Raw genomic sequence first — 23,978 nt, 5'->3', positions numbered from 1 at the left:
ATATAAAAGGTTTGATAAGCGGACATGCTTTTTTCCCTTCTTTTAATGGAGTGATTTTTGGAAGTGGGAAGAAAACGATGCTTGTTCACATGCAGAATACATGTGGTTGTCAAGTGTGTGTGTGTGTGTGTGTGCGTGCGTGCGTGCGTGCGTGCGTGCGTGCGTGTGTGTGGGCCTTTCTTTCACTCATGCACTTGGTTTTAGCTTTGCTCCTGTGGCTTTGAGTCATTAGCCAGGACGTATCCCCTGTCTCCTGCAATGATGAGCAGGTTAACTTGGTAACCTTTAATTTAAGGCTGCAGTGAATCTAATTTCCTGAAATGTCCGTTGTAGAAATGTAAGACCTAGATACACACAGGGATGCCATTGATGCATCTCGTTGGCCTCTCACAGATGGAGGTGAGTTCTTTACTGCATGTCTCTCCTTTCCCCTGTCAAATGAAGACATGAGGGGAAAAAGCAGGAAAAGCCCAGAGATGGAGGGGAGTTGCTGCCGGGAAACAAAATCTTCTGATGAACCAGTGATTAGCAGGCTCTGCAAAGTGGATAGCATGGCCCCTTATAAACCTGCTCTTGATTAATGAGACCCCCGCTAGGCCTGGGCGATAATTTGATAACAATATTGATTGATATACGCGTGGTGCGATAGAAAAAGAAAAAACAGGTTGATAAAAAGTTAGATAGAAAAACACCGCTGCTGCCCCTCTCTCTTTTTTTCTAAATCCCTCCTTTTAACACATTAGAGACCAAGCTCATCTTTCAGTAGGCTCATCTTCATCCACGTGCTGTTCTCCTCACTGCACTGTCGGACATAGGTCTCTGTCGCTGTTGCGCACACTGTAGCACTTTGCTGCTATTTATTGAATATCAGCTCTTATTTGAGGAAATACGGTATTTATTTATTTGTTTTATTTATTTTCATCAAGAAATTATTTAAATATTTATTTATTAGATTTTCTGTTGTCAGGTCACTTTAGTTTATTCTGGTCACTTACTTTTACTTCTTTTTTCTTTTTCTTTCAGAACTTTCAGTAAAAGGTGGTTGAATAAAGAGTTAAATTTGAATTCAGTGTTTGTGTGTTCTCTACTAAAAGTAGGTCATTAAGCAATAGCATAAAACGGCCAGGGCCACACTTAAAAAAATAAGATAATTATCAATAATTATCGATATTGATCAAAATGATTCTTTTTTTAATCGATATGCTTTTTTTCTATATCGCCGAGCCCTAACCCTCGCTTATTGTGGCGTATGAAAACATATCCAACTACCTCTCCTACCATTCCTCTTCCTATACCTTCTTTCGTCATCTCCATAGTGTCTTACTTTCTGCACGACAATATTCTCTGGGCATGAACTGTTTCTCTTCTCTCTTCTTGCATCCCCCTGCTGTTTCTTTTTCTCTCCACTCCCTTTCCACTTTGTATTCTCTTGTCTTTTCTTTTTCTCTCCATCTCTCCCTTAACACCTCCTCTGTCTCTCCACCTCCCTTCCTCGCTGCCTACAGGAACAGACAGGAGTCTCGGCTTTCCGTACAACCAGCTGTTCCTAAAACAGGGATTAAATGATTCACTTACAGTCACATTTTAATCCTCGTTGTCACGCTCTCACGCATACAAACATGCAAATTAGGGCAGATTCGACTCCCGAGTGTCTAGGAAATGACATTCACACCTCGGCCTGAATAGAAACGGGGCATCAGGAGAAGAACATCCATCTGAATGCTCTGTATCCTTTCATCAAGTCAGGCTTGTGTCCCATTATATGCACATTGTATCTGCAGCAGAGCAAAATACTTCCTGAGGCGAAGTGATTGAGTGTTTCAGCAGGGTGGCGTGTGTGCCATCTGCTTGTAAAATAGTGGGCTGGAATCTAACTGATGACTTTTATTGTATGCCATGCTTTTCTCCATCATCTGTCTTTCCTGTTCACTGCATACAAACTGAGAAAAACTGTTAAATTATAACTCATTCTAACTGAAAATAAATTCCCCTTTACAAAATAAAAATGAAAATTGATGAAACAAAACCAAATCTAGAGGTTTATTACCAGTTTGGATGGGGACCAGTTGGAGCAAACCATGTGGCAAGTCCCACCTATTTTATAAAAGAAAACAGACCATTTTAGTCCACGGGAAGCTTAAGGAGTTTATTCCTTCCACTCTGTTGATTATTTTTTCTTTGGTGTCCACTCAAATGGATATAAGAGCTTATACACACTCTATTCTTTCTGACGCCTACTTGTTGGGCATTGTTACGTATCAGTTGAGCAGATGCAACCGTGAAGAATTTCATTGTGGATCCCCTGGAAATGTTATGCAATATATTCACAAGTAATGCTAAATATATCAACTGGGCCAGATAATTAGGTGTATAAGCTGCGGTGTGGATGTTGGTCCAATCAGTAACATAAGCCTCATTGTTTTAGGTTCTTATGGTTTTAACTGACAAATACCCAGAAAAGAATAAAGTATTTCAAAATGCATTCAGCAGCAATTTATTAACATTGATCACAGCTGATTGCAGGAATTAAATAATAAGAATGATAAAGAAGAAAACGCCTCTGGTAAAAGAAAGTGAAGGGGGAAAAAAAGAAAGTGAAGGGAACAATTTTGAACTACTGTACATCCACTCAACATATTCCTAATGATCTTTTCTTAATGAATTCTTGTGATCATCAATCACTCGCAGATATTTCAAAAGACTGGTTGGATGTGTCGTTTGAAATTTAATGTCGATGTGGCCGATGTTTGGACTTTCTTTTTTTCCCCAGACCCAGCGGGAACGGTTTCCATAAAAATGTGAAGTTCCTTCCATGGAAATGTGGACTGATTTATTAATAAAAAGTTCTTCATACAAACTAGATTCAGCAGGATCAGCAGCTTTGCATCGTTTATGTTGGGAGCACCAGTCTTATGCCGGGTGCTGTCGATTCTCGAGTGCTGCTGTAAAACAGTGCTTCTTCTGATGTTTTTTTTTCCTGCACTTGGCAGCTTTATAGTGCTTTTACCCCCACTTATGTTCATGTTCATTAGTTGCAAATGAACAGCGATCATTGAGTGCGTTGCACAACACTGGCCAAAAGTGTAGTTGGTAATGTTGGTTTAATCGTATGTTCAGCCTGTGTAGAACTCACTTTAGACAAAGCAATGGCCTGCTAACATTTTGTAACTTCTATCAGTTAGAATGCATTTGAAAACACTGCACTGTGTTTCTCTTGAGTCTGTCTTTCTTCGTATTCACACAGTTTGTCTGACCGGTCCATGTTAATTTAACTGAAAATGGATCACTGGTGTGAGTTCAGACTTTTCCCTCTGTTTTTCTATTTAGAGTTGTTTTTTAGAGTCAGTTGGTTTGACCTGTGTAAGGTGAGCTTTCAGTCATAGTCACCAAAAAAAGAAAACACACACACATCACTGGTCAGTGATCTTCTTCTCACCACTGACTCAGATTCAATTTCAGTGCTCGCGCCTGTTGACCTGAGTGCACCTCTTGATACATGAAGGTCTTTTCCACATGATATACTGTATAGCTTCTGTGGGTTACTGCTTTTCAAGTGTATGTCATAAAGTTTCAGTTCTTGACTCATGACAGCTCTCTTAACTCTCTTAAAGGAATCTCAGATTTTGTTTATGTAATTAACGCAAATGACCAAATTGAAATTGATACTTATCTTATTTCAAACACTGGCTGTTTTTAGATCCCATTTATTCATATTAATTCTCAAGTCATTCATTATAATTCTTTGTGGCACGCATGGAGGCATACGCACCACGAGAGAGAAAAAGAAAGAGGTCATGTTTAGTTTAGGGTGGTGACAGGAAAGGTGAGGGAATTGCATCAGTAGTAGACGGATGATTTCCAGCCATGGATTAATTCTCACTCTTTTGCCGCCTGCATGGCAATCTAGCCTCAATTTTCTGTTCGATTAAAGGTGTCATTCAGGCTGCCTGCCCCCCCCCCACCCCACCCCTCAATTTCTCTCTCGTTCTCCTCCCTATTCTCCCCCTTTGATCGTATCTGTTTGCACAAATGAGACTAAATCCTCATTTCGTCAGTAAATTGTGTTTACACTCAGGATACGCCATTGGACTGTTTTCAGGAGCTTCTCAGTCAAACACACTTAAGCAAGCTTTCATTCCTCGGATCCTACATCATCCCAGTGTAATACTTTGAGTAAAGCATCTCTCTCTGAATAAGCTGGTGATATAACACGTGAAGCGCTGCGACCGCTTTGAATAATGATAGCATCTCTGCGCCGACTCCAAACAGCCATGGATGTTATGATAAAATTTGGTTGAGAGAAATCTCCTCGGTGCAGCGCAACATGAGAAGCAGAGGGTTTCTGGATGTGAGACATTTACATCTGTGTGATATGTGTTTTATCGGTTTATATGTCATTTAGATGACAGAACATTTTTTTAACAGAAGTAAAAAGAGGAAAAATATCTATGCTTACTGTTTGGTCAAAGCTGTTTCTTAATCAGGTAAAAAAAAAAAAAGTGCATTGTGGGGCCTTCTTGTCTGATTCCTGTCTCATCTTAATCTGCATTCGGAGATCGTATACCACCCGCATCGCACTAACGAGATTCTGCTGGTCAGTGAAGATGCAAATGTCAAGTAAAATGAGGTCACTTCTATTTCATTTATATAGCCCAATATCACAAATCACAAATTTGCATGAAGGAGCTTCACAGCCAAGATCCCCCCCCCCCCCCCCCCCCCCCCTCTCTTAGTGCAGTGAACAGAACAACAAAGCTGAGAACATGGATGTGTGTGTGCGTGTCCGCGTGTTTGTGTGTGTCATCTGGAACTATTCAATTATTCTTTGTGGTTCTCTAGTGATTTCTAGGAAGTGAGTTTAGAGGAGGCACAAATAATTAGAGTGTACAAAAAAGGAAAATATTACCTTGCCACCAGTTACAGACAAAAACAGAAACACAAATAAATAAATAATAACCCCCCCCCCCAAAAAAAAAATGAAATAAAATAAAATGAATAAACCCAAGCAAGTAAAGAAAACCTCTACGGTCTAATTCATTGCTCAGCGTTTCCAGACATAAATTCTCCAAGTATAACAGAAGAACCAAACAGAGAATGACAGAAGTTTCCGGGGGGCAATAAAACAGTGATGAACAGACCTGGACACACCTGGGACTTGTTTCCATGGTTACTGTTTTTTGGCTGATGAAATCGACTACTGTTGGAGCGTGTTGTGAGATTAACAAATGATGACAAATCATTGCATGATTTTTACGCAGTCATTTCCTTGACTCTCGTGTTTTGACTTTTGTTTATCACTAGACATCCAATACAAAGAATAGTGCACTGTTTGCACTGGTGCAATGCTCTTATAGGTGCTTTCCATGCAACTTGCATCATATCTGCTGTGTTTTTGTGGTCGGCTGCCTTTTGACAGTTTTTATTTTTAAAATGTTGCACATACGTTGTTCTTACTGTTGTTTATTAATAATACATTTTTGCTTTCTCTACTCCTTAGTTGCATTGCATGTAGCAGTGAGGATCACTGTTACTGGTTCAAATATACTGTATAACAACCTTTTCATCTAACCCTCCAACACTTACTTTTGCTCAGCTATTTAAGAAACATATGTTTAGACAGTTCCACAGAGATACTATAAGTCCAGGGATAAGATCCTGATTCTTGATTCTTGTGGTGTTTTCTCCTCTGAAAGTGAAAGGGAGGAAGGAAAAGTTCGAAGCTTGCAACCTCAGTAGTTCTGCCTTTCTGTTTTCTTTATCTGTTGCATTGTGTGCATGAAGTGTAACATTTTCTTCTCTGCTCTGCTCCCTCTCTTTTGTTCATGAGTGAAACAAAAGTCTCTGTGTTTTGTTGTCAAGCTGAAAGCACCCCGGAGGCAGCGGGGAAAGCTTCATCCTTAATTGGCATTCATTAATGGACTTACATGATAGCATCTCAAAACTTTTAATGGTGCATCGCTCACCGTTTTCACTTTTCCACAAACTTTCTTTCTATTCCACTGCTGCTTGGCATTCCTCTAAGAGCGCAGGAGGTCGGCAGCAGATCTGACCTCATCCTCGAGGTAGTGAGGAACAATGTAAACACTATAGTGGACTGTGCTACTTCATGACCCTTTGAGAGTCACTGAGGTCGCGGGGTTAAATGTCTCCAGTGACTCATTTCCTGTCAGTGAGGCTGTAGCTGAAGGAGCTCGGCAGCTGTTGGTCAGGGATAAACAGGGAGGTATTGTGGGACAGAGTAGGTCACGTTTTTTTCTCCTTTCTTTCTTTCAACACTCTGCTTTTGAGAAATGTTGCTGTGGTAACGGTGGCACTGTAGTCACTCACGGACGTCATGTGTGTGTGTGAGGCGTTTGCTATCTATTTGTGTAAAACTGTAGAAAGCTGCAGGTGCTAAAACACAAGATGCTGTTATTTCTATTTGGAGGTCAAAGTTAATCAACAGTGACCTTTCACCTATGTCACTGTAAGATGAGCTAAACAGTTAGAGAAGCTAACTTTCTTTAGATGCTGCTTGCACATTAACACAACTCGTGACACATGAGCATTTTCTGTCTGAACGATAGAAAAACATATTTTTCTTTTCTCTTGCCAAACTTGACATCAGCCAACATCGTATATAAGCTAAATGGATCATATGGCACATAACCAAACACTGTGGTATTATGAGTGGAACACTTCATAAAATCCATGGTTCGACTTGTGTCATGGTTTTGCGGCCACAGTTTTTGGTCTGGTTTAATATATTTGGGGGCTCCTGTGGGTTTTCTGAGCCCACACAGGGCAAACTGACATTGTAGCCTCAGAGGGTAAAGGCCATGTTGACCTGTGTGGGCAAACCTTTGTGGGACCCCTGTAGGCTAACACATATTGCAGCCCCTTTGGGCGGGCGAGCCCACGCTGGGTTGACCACAGAAAACCTAAATGGGGTCCCAAAAGGGCAAATTAGCTGTAGGGGGCCCATGTGGGCATTCCCTGGGCAAGCCCACAATTTTGTCCTGTCTACAATGAGGGTCTCAAAGGGCAAAGGCCATGTGTGCCCTTGTGGGGGCAAATCTCTGTGAGGCCCTTCTGGGATTAGTGTGGGTTTTACCCTACCTACAGTAAACCCACAACTACCACAGTGGGACTACATGGGCATGTGTGCTGCAGGGACCAGGCATCTGCAACACAGCAGCAGCACTTCACATTCATCAGTGTCTCGTGCACATGACATTTGACTTTCTACTTTAAAATGATTTTTCCTCTTGGCTTGATACAGCAGCTCTGTTGCAGAGAGGCAGCGTCTCTCTCTCTAAGTTTGTTTTGTCCACAACCAAACATTGCGAGTGAGCAAAGTCATTTTAAGAGTTAGTCTGGGTCATTTCCTAATTCCTATCTCCAACAAGCTCTATAAATACTTTTAATACATCATACCAGAATATACTCTAAGTACCACACTATAAATATCATAAACTCTAATGAGGTGAGGAGAGATGTAGGCCTGCTTGCTCTGTGAGGAATATTTATAGGCCCTACTCTCCCTCTGTCTGTATTTGTTTTATGAATTTGTGACTTCTTTTCTACATTAGATGATATTATATTAATGGAATACAGGGACCAGGTCACAGAGATGAATTATCATTCATATCCAGATACTGAATCACACTCTGGGAATAACCCAGACCTTGTAAAACCCACTCCCTGCCTCAACTATGTGAGGCTGTGAAAGGCAAGTGTGTGTGTGCAGTGTGTGTTTTGTCCTCAGTGAATTAATGGACCAGTGTGGACATAAATAAAAGATTTGAACATGTATTTTTTAGCATGTGATCCTCATGTGTGTGTGTGTGTGTGTGTGTGTGTTTGTGTGCACTGTTCGTATTTTAATGAACTGCATCTGAGAAGAAGTTTTGTAAGTAGGAAATTAGTCGGTGCATTATAAGCAGAAGTTTCTTAGGTGACAGCTTTTCTGGGCTTCAAACCTAATGTTAATTAAAGGTGTCCCTGTGGTGTTTTTCACTACTAACACCATGGAAACATAGTGAGGAACTCAAGTACACAGACACTGTTTGAAACACACACCAGCCAATAGTTTCAGGGGTGATGCTCCAAGAGATACAGCAGTTACCTAAGAGACTTGATATCACACTCATATGGCAGAAGCTTTTGTCCAGTTACTTCCAAGATATCATTCAAACCATGTAGATAGGTAGTTAGGAAGAGCAGTTACTGCAAGTAAACCCCCTTTTGAGGCTTTTTAATTCTGAGAAATGTTTTATTGGGAAGGAATTGCAGCCGACATGTTTAGGACCTCACACCATTTGAATTTGAAATTGAGAAACTCGTTTTGAAATCAAAATAAGCAATTTAAGGGAATACCTGAGATCAAAGTGCTGCATCACATGCAACAGTGTAAATCCAATCCCCCCCAAGGACATAGCGTGGGCTGATTTCACAAAAGTGAGCAGCAAACATTCATGACAAATGGTGGCAGCGTCACGTTTCTCTTGTAATTGTTGCTCGCAAATTGCAGATTTGTAAAGCTTACAAGAGTCTTCCCCACAGGTTTCTTCTTCTCATGTGTGGGTTGTGTTTGTTTTAGTGAAACATGTCTCGGTGAACAGGAAAGAAAATGATCTCATATGGCAAATTAGATTAAAAGATCCCCTCGACGTTTTCCAATAGCTACATACAAACCACACACATGAAAGAAAGACTACCTCAGTAAAAATAGTAAAATATTTTGACAGCTTAATTGTAATTTCTGTTGCCTCACAGTTGCACATCATACGTAACTGTCTGTGTGTCAACCGATCATGGGACTTGAGGTGTCCAAATGAAAAAAAGACAACAAGGGGAAAAAAGCAAACATAGGAGGCAAGAGAATTGTCTGAGATAAACAGCTGGATCTGCCTGGATTGCATGCTGAGGAAAATTGACTGCTGGTGCAGTAGGTGTTACAATTTCAGGCACTTTTAGTTTAGCAGGCAGTCTAATATTACCATACTAGAGAAGTTGTGCATGAGTGCAGCCCTGTCTCCCCCAAAGTATACAGCCAATGATAAATGTCAGCTTATTGACAGTGATGAAAAGTGTTGCTAGGATTGATTAAATGCTGCACAGCTGCCAGTATTCACATAATGTAGCTGGAGGAGGGAGGAAAACATGAGTATGTCGCTTTGCAGAACGCTGCAGGGGCTCTGCACAATTAATGACACGACTGTAAATGAATTGATGGAGGATTAATTTCAACGCCTGTGGAGATTTGCAGGTTATGGTTATTACTGGATGAAAGGTAAAATGTCTTTGAGTTACAACAAAACTTGAACTAACTTCAAAAAAACTAACTTCAAAAAACAAGTATTATTAAATTTTGCATACCAAAATATAATGCAACCAATCAAAAATCAATGTAAAAGTTGATGAAGTAGGGGTAGGGCTAGTCTGTGAATTATTGGGTTTCCTGTGGACACTAATTCCTATTTTCTTGCTAATGAATGTTATAGTTAGGGTGTAGTGTGAGTTGATGCAAAAAATTGAAACTTCGTTTGACCCCAAACTTTTTGGCAGGAATAAAACACTTGAATTTCCCATAGGCTACCTGACATTTAGATATTAGCAGATGTTTTATGGTTTTGGCTGATCCCAAATAGTCGACGATTCATTGATTTGATTCAGCAAAGTCTGATTTCACTGCCAATGTTGCCGTCGAATCGTTGCAAAATGTGATTTTGAAAATAAGATCCTAGGGTGCTCACTGCTGTTGAACATCTGATTTTACATTAAAGCAGAAGTAAGTGATATATTTGTGTTAATATAAGTCTTAAATAGTTATATCTTCCGACAGCAATCACTTACATAGAGTGTTTGGTCTGTCAGTCACTCTGCTCTGCTCTGAGCCGAGGAGAAAACTTTTCTCATATCCTACAGTTTTTATCCAATGAGGAGAGAGAACGGCATGAAGGGCTGTGTGTGCAGCCAAGGGATGCGCCTGAATGTGGTGACGTAGGGACGAGGACTGTTATGGTGCGTTCAAGGCAGCCCGTAACTCGTGTTTTTCCGACCTGTGAAGTCATACCAGTTCGATCTGGTACGAGTTCACGGGTCGGAAGTTACGAGTGGCCGTTATAGTGCACTTTCACAGGTAAAACAGGTCGGAAAAACACGAGTGGGTTGCCTGGAACGCTACAAAATCGTAAGTTGTGACTTGAAGCTGTAATTTACGGTTTCAAAAGCCTGCCTGGAACGCAGCATTAGCCAAAACGACCGGATCGCTTACTTCTGCTTTAAACTTGCCCCAGTTTGTGTAAACACTTGGAGCTCACAGGGCTACAGTATGTTGATCAAAAAATAAGATGTAACTGTTGGCTACATAATACTACATTGTCTTTTTCTGTAGTAAACCAAAATATGTTCCCAACCTTACACCCTTTTCCTTCAATCACCTGCTTTGAGTTTCCTTAAACCATAAGCTGTGGATGCTTTATTTAGAGTCCTGCACACACAATATATTTTCTAAGAATCTATGTCTGTCTTTTCAAAAGACTTAAACACCAGCACATAAAAACTGAATGCTAATAAACCTGGACTGGTCAGGTCATTTGAGCAGAGGTGGTAAGGACCCCCTGTGCTTAGTTGGGACATGGGGTCAAGCCCCCACGTCAGCAAGCATTTGCCCTGCAAGAAGTCAGTGAATACCAGCCTCAGTGCAGCTGATGCCTCTGCTTTATCTGTATTCATTTTAGAAGAACTGCACAGATGAAGGGAAGTAACCTGATATAAAAAGAAGACCGTATTTTGTCATTTAACTAGAGAGTCCCAACTTCACAGCCTCTGTTTGCTCATTTAAACTTTAGTGTGATGTGAACTGATCTTGATTACAACTTTCTTTCTCATGTCGCAAGGTTATTTAATTAATGAGTTCTGTTGCATTACTTAAAAAAAAAACGCACACATAATTATTTGTTTAATGAGAAGTGGGTGCCATTTTCAAATAACCTTTCTTAGGAGCAGCCACAGTGTTTCCAGTGTTATTTCATTTAATGAGGATTTCTTTGTGAGGGTCACTACATTTTCATCTTCTTTCTTTTTTTTAGAATTTATTTGCGAACTTTTCTAATCTGACTTCCACTTTATTATGAGATAGCATATCGCTGCTGGTCATATAATAAAGTTGCTACTTTATGAAATAACTAACTTATTGTACACATATTTGAAGGGTAAACTGAAAGAAAAGTTTTTTGAAAATACTTTATAAAGTGTCTTCTGTCTAGACTGTCTATCAAGGACTTGGCAAGAAAGCTATGAACAAGACTTCTAATATGTGTGATTTAAGCTTTCTTCAAATGACCTTTAAGTCTTGTTTATTATGACTGTAAACTTTTATTGTCTACACTCCTCTTCTTGAATAAATTACAATAAAACAGAAAAATAAAAAAGAACTTTACTTGCAGCGTTTAGTTGTTTGATTTTGGCTCAAAGCAGAGCTTAAACTTCACTCAGTGCCACTCAAGATGTTCTTTAGTTTTGGTTAACAAGTCTGCAGAAGAAAAGAACTGAACACAACACAGCATCCAAACAAGTTACTACAGTGGCAAAGGGGCTTTGATGTTGGGATGCAGCACAGTGATACATAGAGGTTGTGAATTCAAAGTCCATCTGGGTCCAAATATCTGAGAGCACCACCTTCCCACTGGTAAACAGGTTGGAGCCAGTCACAGCTGACACTGGGCGAGAGGCTGTGTGCATCCTGGACAAGCTGCCAGTCTATTACATATGTACGGTATGTATCTGTTGACTTGTGGTTGATAACAGATTTAGAGAGGATCTGTTAATTCTCTTAACTTTATTTCAAAGGGGAAATTCCCAGGGGAAAATCACTGTTGTTGTTTTTTAGTAAGACTGTCAAAACCTGTTTCTAAATTGCTGCCGTTTCACTCTGTGAGCCTGAAGATTTTTTTTCTTCTGTTTTTTGTTTCTTGGTTCAAACTTGGACAACTTGTTAGCAGTATTTTACTAGGGTTGTCAAACAATTAACGTTAACTCGATTAATCAAAATACTACTCTGTGATTCATTGCGATATGAACTCTCTTTCTCTGACTTTATTAATACAAGTAATGAAAAGGCTTCTTCAGTGGCGATACTGCCATAGCGGAATACTAGCACACTGAAGTGTGACAGAGAGACCATGAAGCATGCTTTTGGAAGAACATTTGAAATGTGAGCACGTCAGAGTTTATTTTTTAATAAATGCATGATTCCGACTGCACACCTCAATCTTCCTATGGGCAGATTCCGTATTTCAAAGGACGGGTGGCAACCCGTAGACTGCATACACAGACTCTAGGTTCTATCTATTTATTGCATGCGTTAACACATTAATTTTGACAGCCCTATATTTTACACACAGGCCTAGAACTATCCCCACCTTGTTTTCAGCACGTCACTGAACTCTTGAGCAGGTTTTACAGCTTTTTATCCCCCATGAGCTACTATGTCAGTTTCTGAATTAGCTGCTGGCTCCACAAAAAAAGTTTGATGGAGGAGTTTATGGGCAGTGTGTTAAAAAAGACAGAAAAAAAGAAGAAAAAAGGGGGAGTTGCAGTTGAACAGATATCATTTAGGGGGGGATACAAGATAATAAAATATTTTATTTTATTCAATGCAGCAGTTATATTTCCTGTGCAGCTACACTGGCCAGCAGCACTCCGCCTACAGGCACTGACTACAAACTGGCCTTACTGTATATAGTTACTGTTGTCTTTGACTAAGCAAAGACTGAAATGCCAAGAAATGACAGAGGTTGACTAAATAAAAATCAGAAAATATCTGACAATATCACCACTAAAATGTCTTATCATGGGTGTTATTTTCATTGTTATGGAAGTCATGACAATGTAATTCCATACAGCATGCTGTTTTTTTCACAATATAGTTTGTATATAATAATGTTCTTGTATACTTTCTGAGTTGTGGCAGAGCCTCATCTGATCACTTTCCCAGTCTAAACACATAACAGACTCAAACCCTGAGAATGAGAGTGAATGTGTTGTATGGATTTGTGCCACACCAACAGACAGTAAACTGTGAAGGTTGTTTACAGAAAAACTATTTGGATTAAAAAAAAAAAAAATCGCCAACCTCTTTCATATTTGCCTGTACACTCATTGCTCATAATAACTACTGAGAAAGTGAACAAAAATAACTGTTGAAAATAAATGAATTTGGGGATTTTATTGACTTTATTGCCTGCCACTGCTTGTGTTCATTGAAAGATAGTTGATTCATAGAGTCAATTTAACTTAACAACTATATTTTGAATTTTCTGACCTCTTCCACTTCCCCCTGGCATTACACTTTGAAACTCTCTCAAGAAATTGTTGTTTTTCATCCTCTAAGGTTTTGCTGTGGGTCAATTCAATTTCCCCACCCATAATACTTTTCCCCAGCCCAGTGCAGGGATGGTAAAGTCAAGGATGAGGAGGCTGATATCATCAGCCACCAGAGAGCATCACTTCAGCCCAGCTAAGTCATTCCCAGTCGTGTCAACGGAGGGAGGGGATGTCTTTGTATCGATCAGTGTCGCTCACCTCTGATGAGCGCTGATCAAAAAGCTATTTAAAACCTGACATCTCTTGTTGGCCGTCAGATCATAAGGGAGGGGGAGGCTTTAGTGCAGCTGACACCAATAAAGGGAAGAGAGCAAGAGAGAGACAAGACAAAGAAATATCTCAGGGGAGGGTAAAAAAAAGACCAGGAAAAAAAGAAGAAAAGCAGCGCTCAGGTTGCAGCTGAGACGCTTCCATCAGTGAGATCTTATACGCTTCAAATCCAATCAATGATCTCAGCTGGGCTGCTTTGATTGGCAGCAACTTCACTGGTCTCAAGTGGAAATGGAGCTGCAGAGCTGTCCTTAATAGACACAAGGCTTCTGTTTTGCTGGACTCTGTGTCCCATCCATCCAAATCATCCTGTGAACTGATCTCACACGCATCAAAAATCTTTATTAGCATCATTAGCGTTGAATAGTCTGAAAATCTACGTCTTTCACTCAATCGTTTGTGTGCATACTGAACTTTGCAGATATAAGGTACAGGATGTGTGAGGTATAAAAATAAATAGAAGGACTGGGGTCCCATGGTGCAGTAGTTCACACACATTTCTAACAGCACAAATGTGTGAGTGACTGATTGTCATGGCCTACAGGCTTCTTTCTCTGTCTGTGAATACAGTATTGTTTGCACCAACGCATGCATACTTTCACACAAATGAGAAGCTGTGAGATATGTATGGTAATTAACCTTAGAGCTTAAATGCACATGTGTTCACACACTCAGAATCTACAGACAGTAAAAATGAGCAGGTGTCAGACCTTCTCAGCAGCTTTTGGGATGCTTGGAGTCACTGAAATGCCTGGTGGTGTGACTCTTGAACTCTGTGTCTACTGTTTCCTCTCCAGGACTGGCTGAGCAGGTTCGGCTACCTCCCGCCCCCCGACCCAGTGACTGGCCAGCTCCAGACCAAGGAGGCCCTGACCAAGGCCATCAAAGCCATGCAGAAGTTTGGAGGGCTCAAGGAGACCGGAGTCTTTGGTATGTGGCTGGGGGTTTGTTTGATTTCCATAGAGATGAATCAGCAACTCTGTGACTCAGTCAGCCACTCTTCTTCTGCCCTCTCTAGACCAAGCCACACTGGGCCTAATGAAAACTCCCAGATGTTCTTTGCCAGATGTGTCTGAGGCTGAGGTGACAGTCGGCCGCAGGAAACGAAGCCTCACTCCTCAGAACAAATGGAATAAGAGGCATCTGTCCTGGAGGTAGGGAACTATGACATATTAGCTCTACACACCATGTTCAATTCACCCCTATGTTTACAAAAAAAGATGAGTGTATGTTACTTAGCATGTGTGTTTCTGAAGGGTCTGCTGGGTTTCAATTGTGAGTTACAGGGTTTGAGTTTGAGATATTCAGTGGTTGTCCTAGATTCACTAATGGTGCCCTCACAAATTGGGTCCAGTGGCGAGGTGCGGGGAAATCTTTTGAGGAGGCCATGAGACAAGACCTTTAATCTAAGCACATGCCTGTTATCTAACCGGCACTTCAACACATGTGCGCACACACACACACAACAGTGCTGACCGATACACAAGCGCTCTCTCTCACACCTCACACTTTCTCACATACATATGGTCCTCCTAAACAACTTTATGCAGCCCCGCTACCCAAATGCATGACTGGCTGCTTAATGCACAGTACAAGTTTGATAAAAGAAGCTTTCATTCACAAACTCAACTCAAGAGAGATATTTCCTAGACGTTTCAAGTTTTAGATTCACATCATTTGGCAACATTTATCAAATAAATGACTATTGAGAATGTTTAAGGGTAAAAGAAGCTATAAACAATCACATCTATTCAGGTAACCTGGCCCTCTGGGTGCTGTCCATGATGCTTTCTTTATGTAAACAACTGCAATAAAACAACTACTTCAGTGGACTGTCTACAGCTAAATCCAAGCAAGCAGGGCACAATAAGCAATACAACCACATCAAAAAAAAGAAAAGAAAATGCACACATGGGTTGTTGAGTCAGTGACATAGAGGAAGGGATGTGTGTATTTTACTCACTCTATTTGAAGAGGAAGGCCATTGACCTGCCTGTCGGTCAGCAAAATAGCCGCTGAAGGTTAGCGCTACCAGCTAGCCACTCCGTGTCTCCTCATTGAAAGTCCGAATCCCACGTTTCCTCTCCATACGCAACTGTAATTTTGGTGTTGGCTGCCGTTGGATTTAGTTTTAAGTTGCTGCTGTAGTGGGAGTTAGTTAAATTGTTTTTTTACAAAAAAAAACAACCTCCAAATCTCCACCCTCCAAGACTGCACTTGTTGCTGACGGTTATTTCTCCTACTAGCCGATTTGATTTCAATGACATTGATTTGATTGATGTGAAGCCAAAGGGTGGCTGGCCTCCCTTGGCATAGTCCTGACTTATCACAGTTTGACAGTGGCGTGACAATAGCCTCATCTGATTGGTTAATAATTATTTTCTCTTTCACCAAGGGATGCCTGGCCTCCCCTCAGACCTTCCAGTCAATACTGGTGCAATAGTGTTTCACAACACATTCATTTAGAGGGGCGTTGTTTCAGTTGTTGTGAAATACTCAATGTGAAATGGGTAAGAGATGGTAACAATGGCACAGAAGAATGACCAAAACTATTAAACAAAGTGTGGCTTCCCTTGGCCTCTGGTGTTTTCTCCTCTGTTTTCTCCTCTGGGAGAAAACACCAGTGATTGGGTCAGGTTAGCATTAGGCCTAAAATTTGGACTGATAGTTGTATAATGAAAAAGTCTGTTTAATAGTTTATTTGTTCAAAATGAGATCACTTTATCTGAACCTACACTTTTAGATCCAGCTGAGTATGTCACATCAGCGTGGAGACCAAAATCCCACCTTTTTTTTTCATTTGTGCAACCTTAGATTAAATTCGACGACTCGTCCTCCAGCTGGAAATCTTTTGCTTCCTGGATCAATTCTGGCTCAGAGGAAGGGCATTTTGTAAAAGTGGCAGGCTGATTAGCGAGACCTTTAATAAACAACAAACACATCTGTCTTTTCTTAGGATCTACAGAGGTTTCACTGGACAGAGATACCTCATTAAATGTAGGCCTACAAAATAAAAAGTTAGCTACTTACCAGTATTCCCTCAGTGTAACAACAAGGTGCAGACAGACAGATTTGTATATATGTTAATTAGATCAACTGAACTGACATGATATTAAGTGGTTTAAATCCATGCATTCTGCTATTAAAATAATACTCAAACCAGTCCTAATTGATTTCTACCAAAGTCAGTGAGAATTTTGTGGTTTGTTTTTTTCAAAGTGGTACCGCAACACACCATGTACTTTTATGCCTCTGCAATGGCACCAACCAGGGCTGGAGGCATTACATTTTTGGGCTGTGGTTGTGGTGGATTGGTCATAACTCATGAGACTATACAGTAATCATGACACAATTTAACAGAGATGTCCAATAGGATAAAATGACAAGGTGATGGATTTGTATCCTCTTTGAATCAATCAGATCGTAGACCATATAGCTACTAGATTTACAATTTGCTCACTGCACTGAACCATCTTTACATCTCATGAGTGTCATCAATGTAAAGAAGCATGAGATGGTGACAGGATCTTCCATCACACTTTCCCCTAGACACCATGTCACTAACTTTCTGTCTTGGAAACTTAAGGTCCCTGCATTATTTATTTCAGTTGAATATACAAAATAAACAAATAAATAGAAAAATAAACATTTAAAATCTAATATAATTTGACTTGTTGACTCATCATCCAGAAACCAATATGACAACATGTTGCTAGAATCTCTCAAATGTCATCACTGGGAACTGTACTTTGTCATTCTTCGTCAGTGTGTATCCTTCTGGCAGCTTCATTTTTTGTCATTTCATGTCTCATTGTCATCCATTGTTGTCTTTTTGTAGTCTTTTGTGTCACTTATTTATCTGTGTCATTGTTTTGTTTCTGTTTGTCCTTACTTTGTGTTTTCATCATTTTGTTACCCTCTGTAGTCATTTTGTGAATCTTTGTCATCATGTAGGCTGCTGCCTGGGAGGGTCGTTTCCAATCAGGGGTGAATCCTCAAACACTAAATCCAGAGACATCCTTACAATCAGAACACAGATGTCCTAATTAGAGACCAAAATAACTGATTTGTATTCAGATTTGTGAAATATTTGATAAGTTTACCTCCTTGAGCCTTAGGATGAAACCTGTCTTTTGTGGAAGTACACACCTCAGCTATGAAAGGCTCAGCAGGATTTTGCTTCATTTTAAGGCCAAAAAAAAAGGAAAAGGAATAAAACATTCAGAAAATAATAAAATCCCTTTGTCACAAATTGTGATGTTGCAGCTTGATGCGTTGAAATTCATTTTAAACTCAATACCACATCATGACAAAGTCTCTGAAATGTTTGCAAATTTGTTATGACTAGGGCTGTCAAGTTAACGGGTTAAAAAAAATACAGTAACGTCCTATATTTGAGGAACAAACAGCACATCCTGTTTTGAATCAATACAGGATGGGGTTTGTCCCGTATTTCTGTCTTGAATGCAGCATCTTGTGTTCTGTGAAGACCCACCCCACTCTGCCTGTGATCAGGTAAAACTCAATGCCATGGCAGACTAGCTGTAAACTTATGTCCGTAAGTGTTTCCTGTGTCGGACAGTGGCCTGTCAGATGTACGGCAGCTTCAGGAGAACAAAGTTCACCATTCACAACGAAGCCTCTGATGTGATTTGTCTAGGAAGGTTGAGGTGTGTCGGATACACAGGCATTTAAGGTTAAGGTTACTTTATTGGTCTCCACCAGGGAGAAATTTGTCCTGGAGATAGGGAACAAGTTGCAACACATAAGGTTAAAAGACTGGTGGAGTAAGCACAGACCAACACTGGACAATCCCACTCATACAGTATACAGATGTAAATATCCACTCACACCAGCACTCACATGCATCCATACACTAACTGGAATCATACTCATTTCGATATCACATAACCTCATAACATACATTGATCCATTCACTTGCATGTATCCATAGCTTGAGGCATAAGTATACATTAATTTCCATATACTATATGTTCGTATAACGTCACATTCATTTCTTACTGTTGAGAAGCTTGGTTGATACAGGCACAAAGAAATGTTTATATCGATTGTTCCTGCACAAAGGAAGCCTATATCTTTTCCCAGATTTCAGAAGAGCATATTCACTGTTCAATACATGAGAACTATCAGTCAAATTGGCATTTTCCTGTCTAATTGTCGCCTGCTCAAAGAGGTCCTGAGGATTAAGGGGCGGTTTTATTCCCATTAAAGCAGATATCAGCTTCACGGCCGTTTCGGCTAATGCTGCGTTCAAGGCAGGCTTTTGAAACCGTAAGTTACAGCTTCAAGTCACAACTACGACTTGGTAGCGTTCCAGGTAACCCGTAGCTCATGTTTTTACCATCCTGTTGTCTGTGAAAGTTCCCTATAACGGCCACTCGTAACTTCCGACCCGTGAACTCGTACCAGATCGAACTGGTATGACTTCACAGGAAGGAAAAACACAAAGTACGAGTTTCTTTGAACGCACCATGAGTTAGCAGCCCCCGCCCTTGTCAGGCATCAATTGGTCCTCGTGCTACGTCACCACATTCACGCGCATCCCTTGGCTGCACACACAGCCCTTCATGCCGTTCTCTCTCCTCATTGGATAACACTTGTATCCCACAAGGAAAATTTTCTCCTCGGGTTACAGCAGAGCAGAGTGACGGAGAGACTCGTGTTTAGGCTGAAATACTTCATGTAAGTGATTGCTGACGGAAAATAGGACTATTTAGGACTTATATTAACAAAAACATTCCACTGATATCTGCTTTAAGTATATATGATATTAGTATTTTAATCGCAACTAATCACAGAGTAGTATTGCGATTAATCAAGTTTGCTTTTTTTTTAATCGTTTCACAGTCCTATTTATGATACATGTAATTTAACCTCCCATTTCTCTTGATGATTTTTCGGATATTTCTACATCTTGTTTGGAGTCCACCTGGATAAAATCCATTGATTGACATGATTTTGAAAGGCACACACATAAGCACTCACAGCTAGCATATCAGAGTATAACCAATCCATGTGGTTGGAGGAGCTGCCTGCACAGCTCACAGACAGGACTGTGTCGAGCCTCAGCCACAGATGTGGAAAAGCCTACGGGAAAAAAACAATTCTGCAGTGAAGGATCCCAGGAGCAAATAAAAAAGTAAGGACAATCTGAGTACTATCAGAATGCATTGTACAGGATAATATGCACATGCACGCAGATATGTATGCATTGCCTCCCTCCAGGTGGGCTTTAACTTTCTTTCTCCTCTTTGTACTGCTGCCAATCATACACCGTGCTCCTGTCAGCTCGCTCCACTCTGAAATAAGACGGGCTTGTCTTCAGTCCAGTGAAACACCTTTGTATTCACGGCATTCAGATTTGTAGAACAGTGCACAGGAACAGTTGTGGATTACGTGCTAACTTCTGATCCAGAGAGATTTCCATATGGAGAAGATTTTCAGTAAGGCGCCATAACAAAGCGCTCGTATTGTGCATATGTTGGCCTCCGCTGTAATTCTCTGGGTGTGCTGCCTTGGCTTCTGTTTCTGTTTCTCAGTTGATGTGGTACCCACTTGCATAGTGATTCCCTCACTGCTTGGTTTAGAAAATTATTTTTATCATCTAATATTTCATGGTATCTCTGCTTCATTAGATTATATGGGCGAATAACAGGCCTGACAAAATGGAGATAATGCGCAAAGCAGCCAATGAGTCAGATGCAATCTGACATGCATACTAAATGTTAGCACGCTGATCCACCACATCAGTCCAATTAAAGAAGAATCGAACTACTTATATTGCTCAAACCTACATATCACATTAATACCAATTTTAATTGTTTCATTGTTGTTAATAATCTAGGAAGGTCCATCCATCATTTAGCTATATTGGAGGGTTACCAGGGGATGGACTGAAGCCAATTGAAGGGCAAGAAGCTTTGACACATGGAGATAAATGACTCAAATACTCACATTTACAACTATGGGCAATTAAGGACCATCAGTTAATCTAACCTTCACGTCTTTGACTGTGGGAGAAAGCAGGTGGAGGAAACCCAACAAAGAAGTCATGCAAACAGAAAGGCCAGCCATAAACTCACATCCGTTTTTCAGTGGGGTCATAATGCTAACCACTGAACCACAATACCGCCCACAGCTATGAAAGTAATACATCAAAATAAAGTAGTCCATTGATGTTTTACTGTACAAATGTATAGAGTTTATTTTTCATTTTAATTGAGAGCAAGGTTCTTTTTGTATTAGATATTTAGATTTTTTTTTTTTTTTTTGCAAACCACAATTCCTGTAGAGCTCTATCTGCAATACAGATTTGGATCCAACTACAACTGACTTTTCACAAACTGAAGCAAAATACAAAGATACAGATATACATATCTCTGTATCAATCTGTGATTGGTTTTGACAGTATGTTTATGCAGCACCACTGCTCCCAGATCCCAAATCAGTCTTATTAGGTCTCATGTTATTGGGGTTTTATAACAGTTTGTTGACGACTTAGCGTATAACCAGCAAGTGATATACTAAATTGACATCCATTAGATTTGTAATGAGAAAGCTGTCAAGTTAAGAACCTAATCAGACTGTATTACTCACAGAAAGACTGCAATCATTACTGGAGCAACTTAGTTAAAATGGCTCGGTTGCTTGTCAGTTGTACTCTTGTAATATAGGCTACTGTAGTTGCTTACAGCTCTTTTAAAATCAAGAAGAAGTACAAGTAAAAACAATGCAGTGTACATGCAGAGGTGTTAGTTTATTCACGTACTGTCATTTTTCAAAAGATTTTTATGTGTGGGAGAATTTGTGCCAGAGTTGAGTCCTTAATCCCAATTTAACTCCTGCTTACCTTTTTTTTCTTAGTCTTTTACCCACACTGATAAACCACACTCACCCAAGTATATTACAGACACTAACAGCCGAGTTGTGTAACAGCCCACTGTTAGCTCATTATCTCATATTGTTAGCCCATTATCACACCAGACAGCCTGGCAGTCATTAGCAGCCCGACTGATAACTCAAACAGATAGGTGTAGCGAGCTGAGTGGCGGAGAGAAAAGATGAGGAAGAGGATGAATAACAATAACAAAGAAGAAAGAAAGAAATCACAAACATTTTTTTTTCTGCATATGTTCTAATCAATCTAATACAGTTAGTAAGTATGTTTTACACACTAATTTGGGATTGCAAAATCACTGGCACTCATCCATCTCTTTAGACCTGCGCTGTTATCTTTCTAATGAAGGAGAATGAACTGAGTACAAGCCTGAGAGATGGAGGAACATCAAGACGCACTTAATGATCATGAAAAGCCATTGATGTAGGTACCATAGTGGCATTGCGCTTTTTACATTTACGTTGTGCATTACTACTGTATTAACATAGCTTGAAGCTCAAAGCCGTTGTTTTATGACACCTGTGTGGTGTAGCCACAGTCAAGCTCTCAAAACTCCCCAGTGAGGGTTATTTAAAAAAGTGCAAAGCCATATTCAAGACGAAGGCGGTTGGTAATGAGAGTATTAAATGTAGCCATAGTCATAACTCAGCAGCAGGAGTCCATCAAAGTACCAATTATAGCTATAGCTCACAGTTGTTGTGAGTGAGTGTTAGGAAATTCCACAGCTGTATCCACTGGTATGCTATAGCCATAGAAGTAGCTCTGGGACTATAAGAAGTAATAACATAAACCTGCCAGCAGTAATGGCCAGGCATAGCACAGCATGCCAAATGCTTCTTTCATTCACTTATTCCTTTGGCACCTGTGATGCATATTTCAGATTTCATCAGCTGATTAAGTTGGACCGAATCCTGTGCCGTTTGCAAACGAAGAAAGCAGGTTGAACTGATTTGATTGACTTTGATCTTGAAAGACAGAAAATCCGAAAAGCAAGGACTGAGGGCTAATGCACCCAGTATGATGTAAAAAATGTAGCAACAAAATGGCAGTAATTGGAATAATCACCTTTTAAAAATAAAATACATTCTTGTACAGCTTGAACACAGTAAAGTTATCACATTGATGCCTCCCTCTTTTTGAATTAGCCATTTTGGGTAATAGATTGCTGCAATGCCAGGGTGGCATGTGCCTTGAATTTTCCTCATATTATTGGTCTATTATCGGTCAATCTCAAATCCATCATTGTGTCTGTGTCACAAAGTGGTTCTTCCACACAGAGGAGTTAATGGGCGGCGTGCTACATAATTCTGGGGGTGCTGAAGTCCTCTGCATTCATCTCCCTGCTGCCATTCGAGGCCACCAACCTGTGAAATTGCTCAGTGGAACCTTAAGAATAACTATAACGCCGTGATTCAGCGTTATCTTATTAGCGCCCATCGTATTTTTCTCCACATGTCACATCACCATCTGAGAGTCGGCGACTGTAATAGCCTGAGCATGAGGGAAGAGGGAAGACGGAGAGAGGAGGATGGAAGAGGGGAAGAAAAAGATTTGTGGAGAGAGGGGAGACTCATGCAGAGCCTTTTAATTTAGTGTCTTTCATCTTCAGCCTGAATGACATGATGTGCGCGCGCCTGTGTGTGAGTGTGTGTAATGAACTATGAGGACTTTTTGGTAATACACAGCATGAGTCTTTGTCAGCAAAATATTTTCATGTTTGTGGGTATGTTTGCGTGCTCGTGCTCCTGCACGTGCGCTTCTGCAAACGCATAGGTGCATATGAATCACCGTCAGCACATGAGCTTTCAATTTGCAGGGTAATCAGCTTATGTCTACGGAGGGTAGTGGAGCACAGGAGGTGAATATTATTTGTGTGTGTGTGTGTGTGTGTAACTGTGTGTGTGTGGAAGTGTGTTTGTGTGCCCATGTACTTTTTACTTTTGATGTCAGCTCATGTCTCTGTGGAACAGCAGAGCCACAGGAGGTAAGAGCCTGCTGAGAGGCTGAAGGCGGGGGACAGCAAAAGAGACTCAGAGTTTTCTTGATCTGTTTCTCTCCATCCCTCTCTCCTTCCCCCTCTACCTCTCTTCATCTGAATCATCATTCTGCCTCCACGTGTGGAAAAGGTCTGTAAGAAGTATGTGGAACTTAAAAGTCAAACAGGTGTGTGTGTGTGTGTGTGTGTGTGTGTGTGTGTGTGTGTGTGTGTGCGTGTGTGTGTGCGTGCGTGCGTGCGTGCGTGCGTGCGTGCGTGCGTGCGTGCGTGCGTGCGTGTTGGAGTGCAAACATTAGCGCCTTTCCATTTCAGCTTAAGCTCACCCACTTACCTGCACGTAAACTTGGTTTGCTCTTATTCATTCATCAAATGAGCAAATTCGTGCCACAGAATTAAACAGGTCGAGAAAATTAAGTCTACCTT

The 23,978-nt window shown here is 40.6% G+C and overlaps 1 protein-coding gene across 1 annotated transcript in view; it reads left to right on the top strand.

Annotated features, from left to right (window-relative positions):
* The window catches only part of LOC310994349 (matrix metalloproteinase-17-like), a gene marked incomplete at both ends in the record, with an annotated part of 70,250 nt that overhangs the window by 7,135 nt on the left and 39,137 nt on the right, over window positions 1-23,978 (top strand). The window contains 2 exons of the mRNA XM_083983000.1: window positions 14,439-14,571; window positions 14,660-14,795. Of these exons, the coding sequence (XP_083839126.1) occupies window positions 14,439-14,571; window positions 14,660-14,795 (269 nt within the window). The remainder of the gene's footprint in view (window positions 1-14,438; window positions 14,572-14,659; window positions 14,796-23,978) is intronic.

This window comes from Trachurus trachurus (assembly GCF_905171665.1).
Source record: "Trachurus trachurus genome assembly, chromosome: 12".
Lineage (NCBI taxonomy): Eukaryota > Metazoa > Chordata > Actinopteri > Carangiformes > Carangidae > Trachurus > Trachurus trachurus.
Note: the sequence above shows the minus strand (reverse complement) of the source record. Positions and strands in the feature narration are given on the sequence as shown.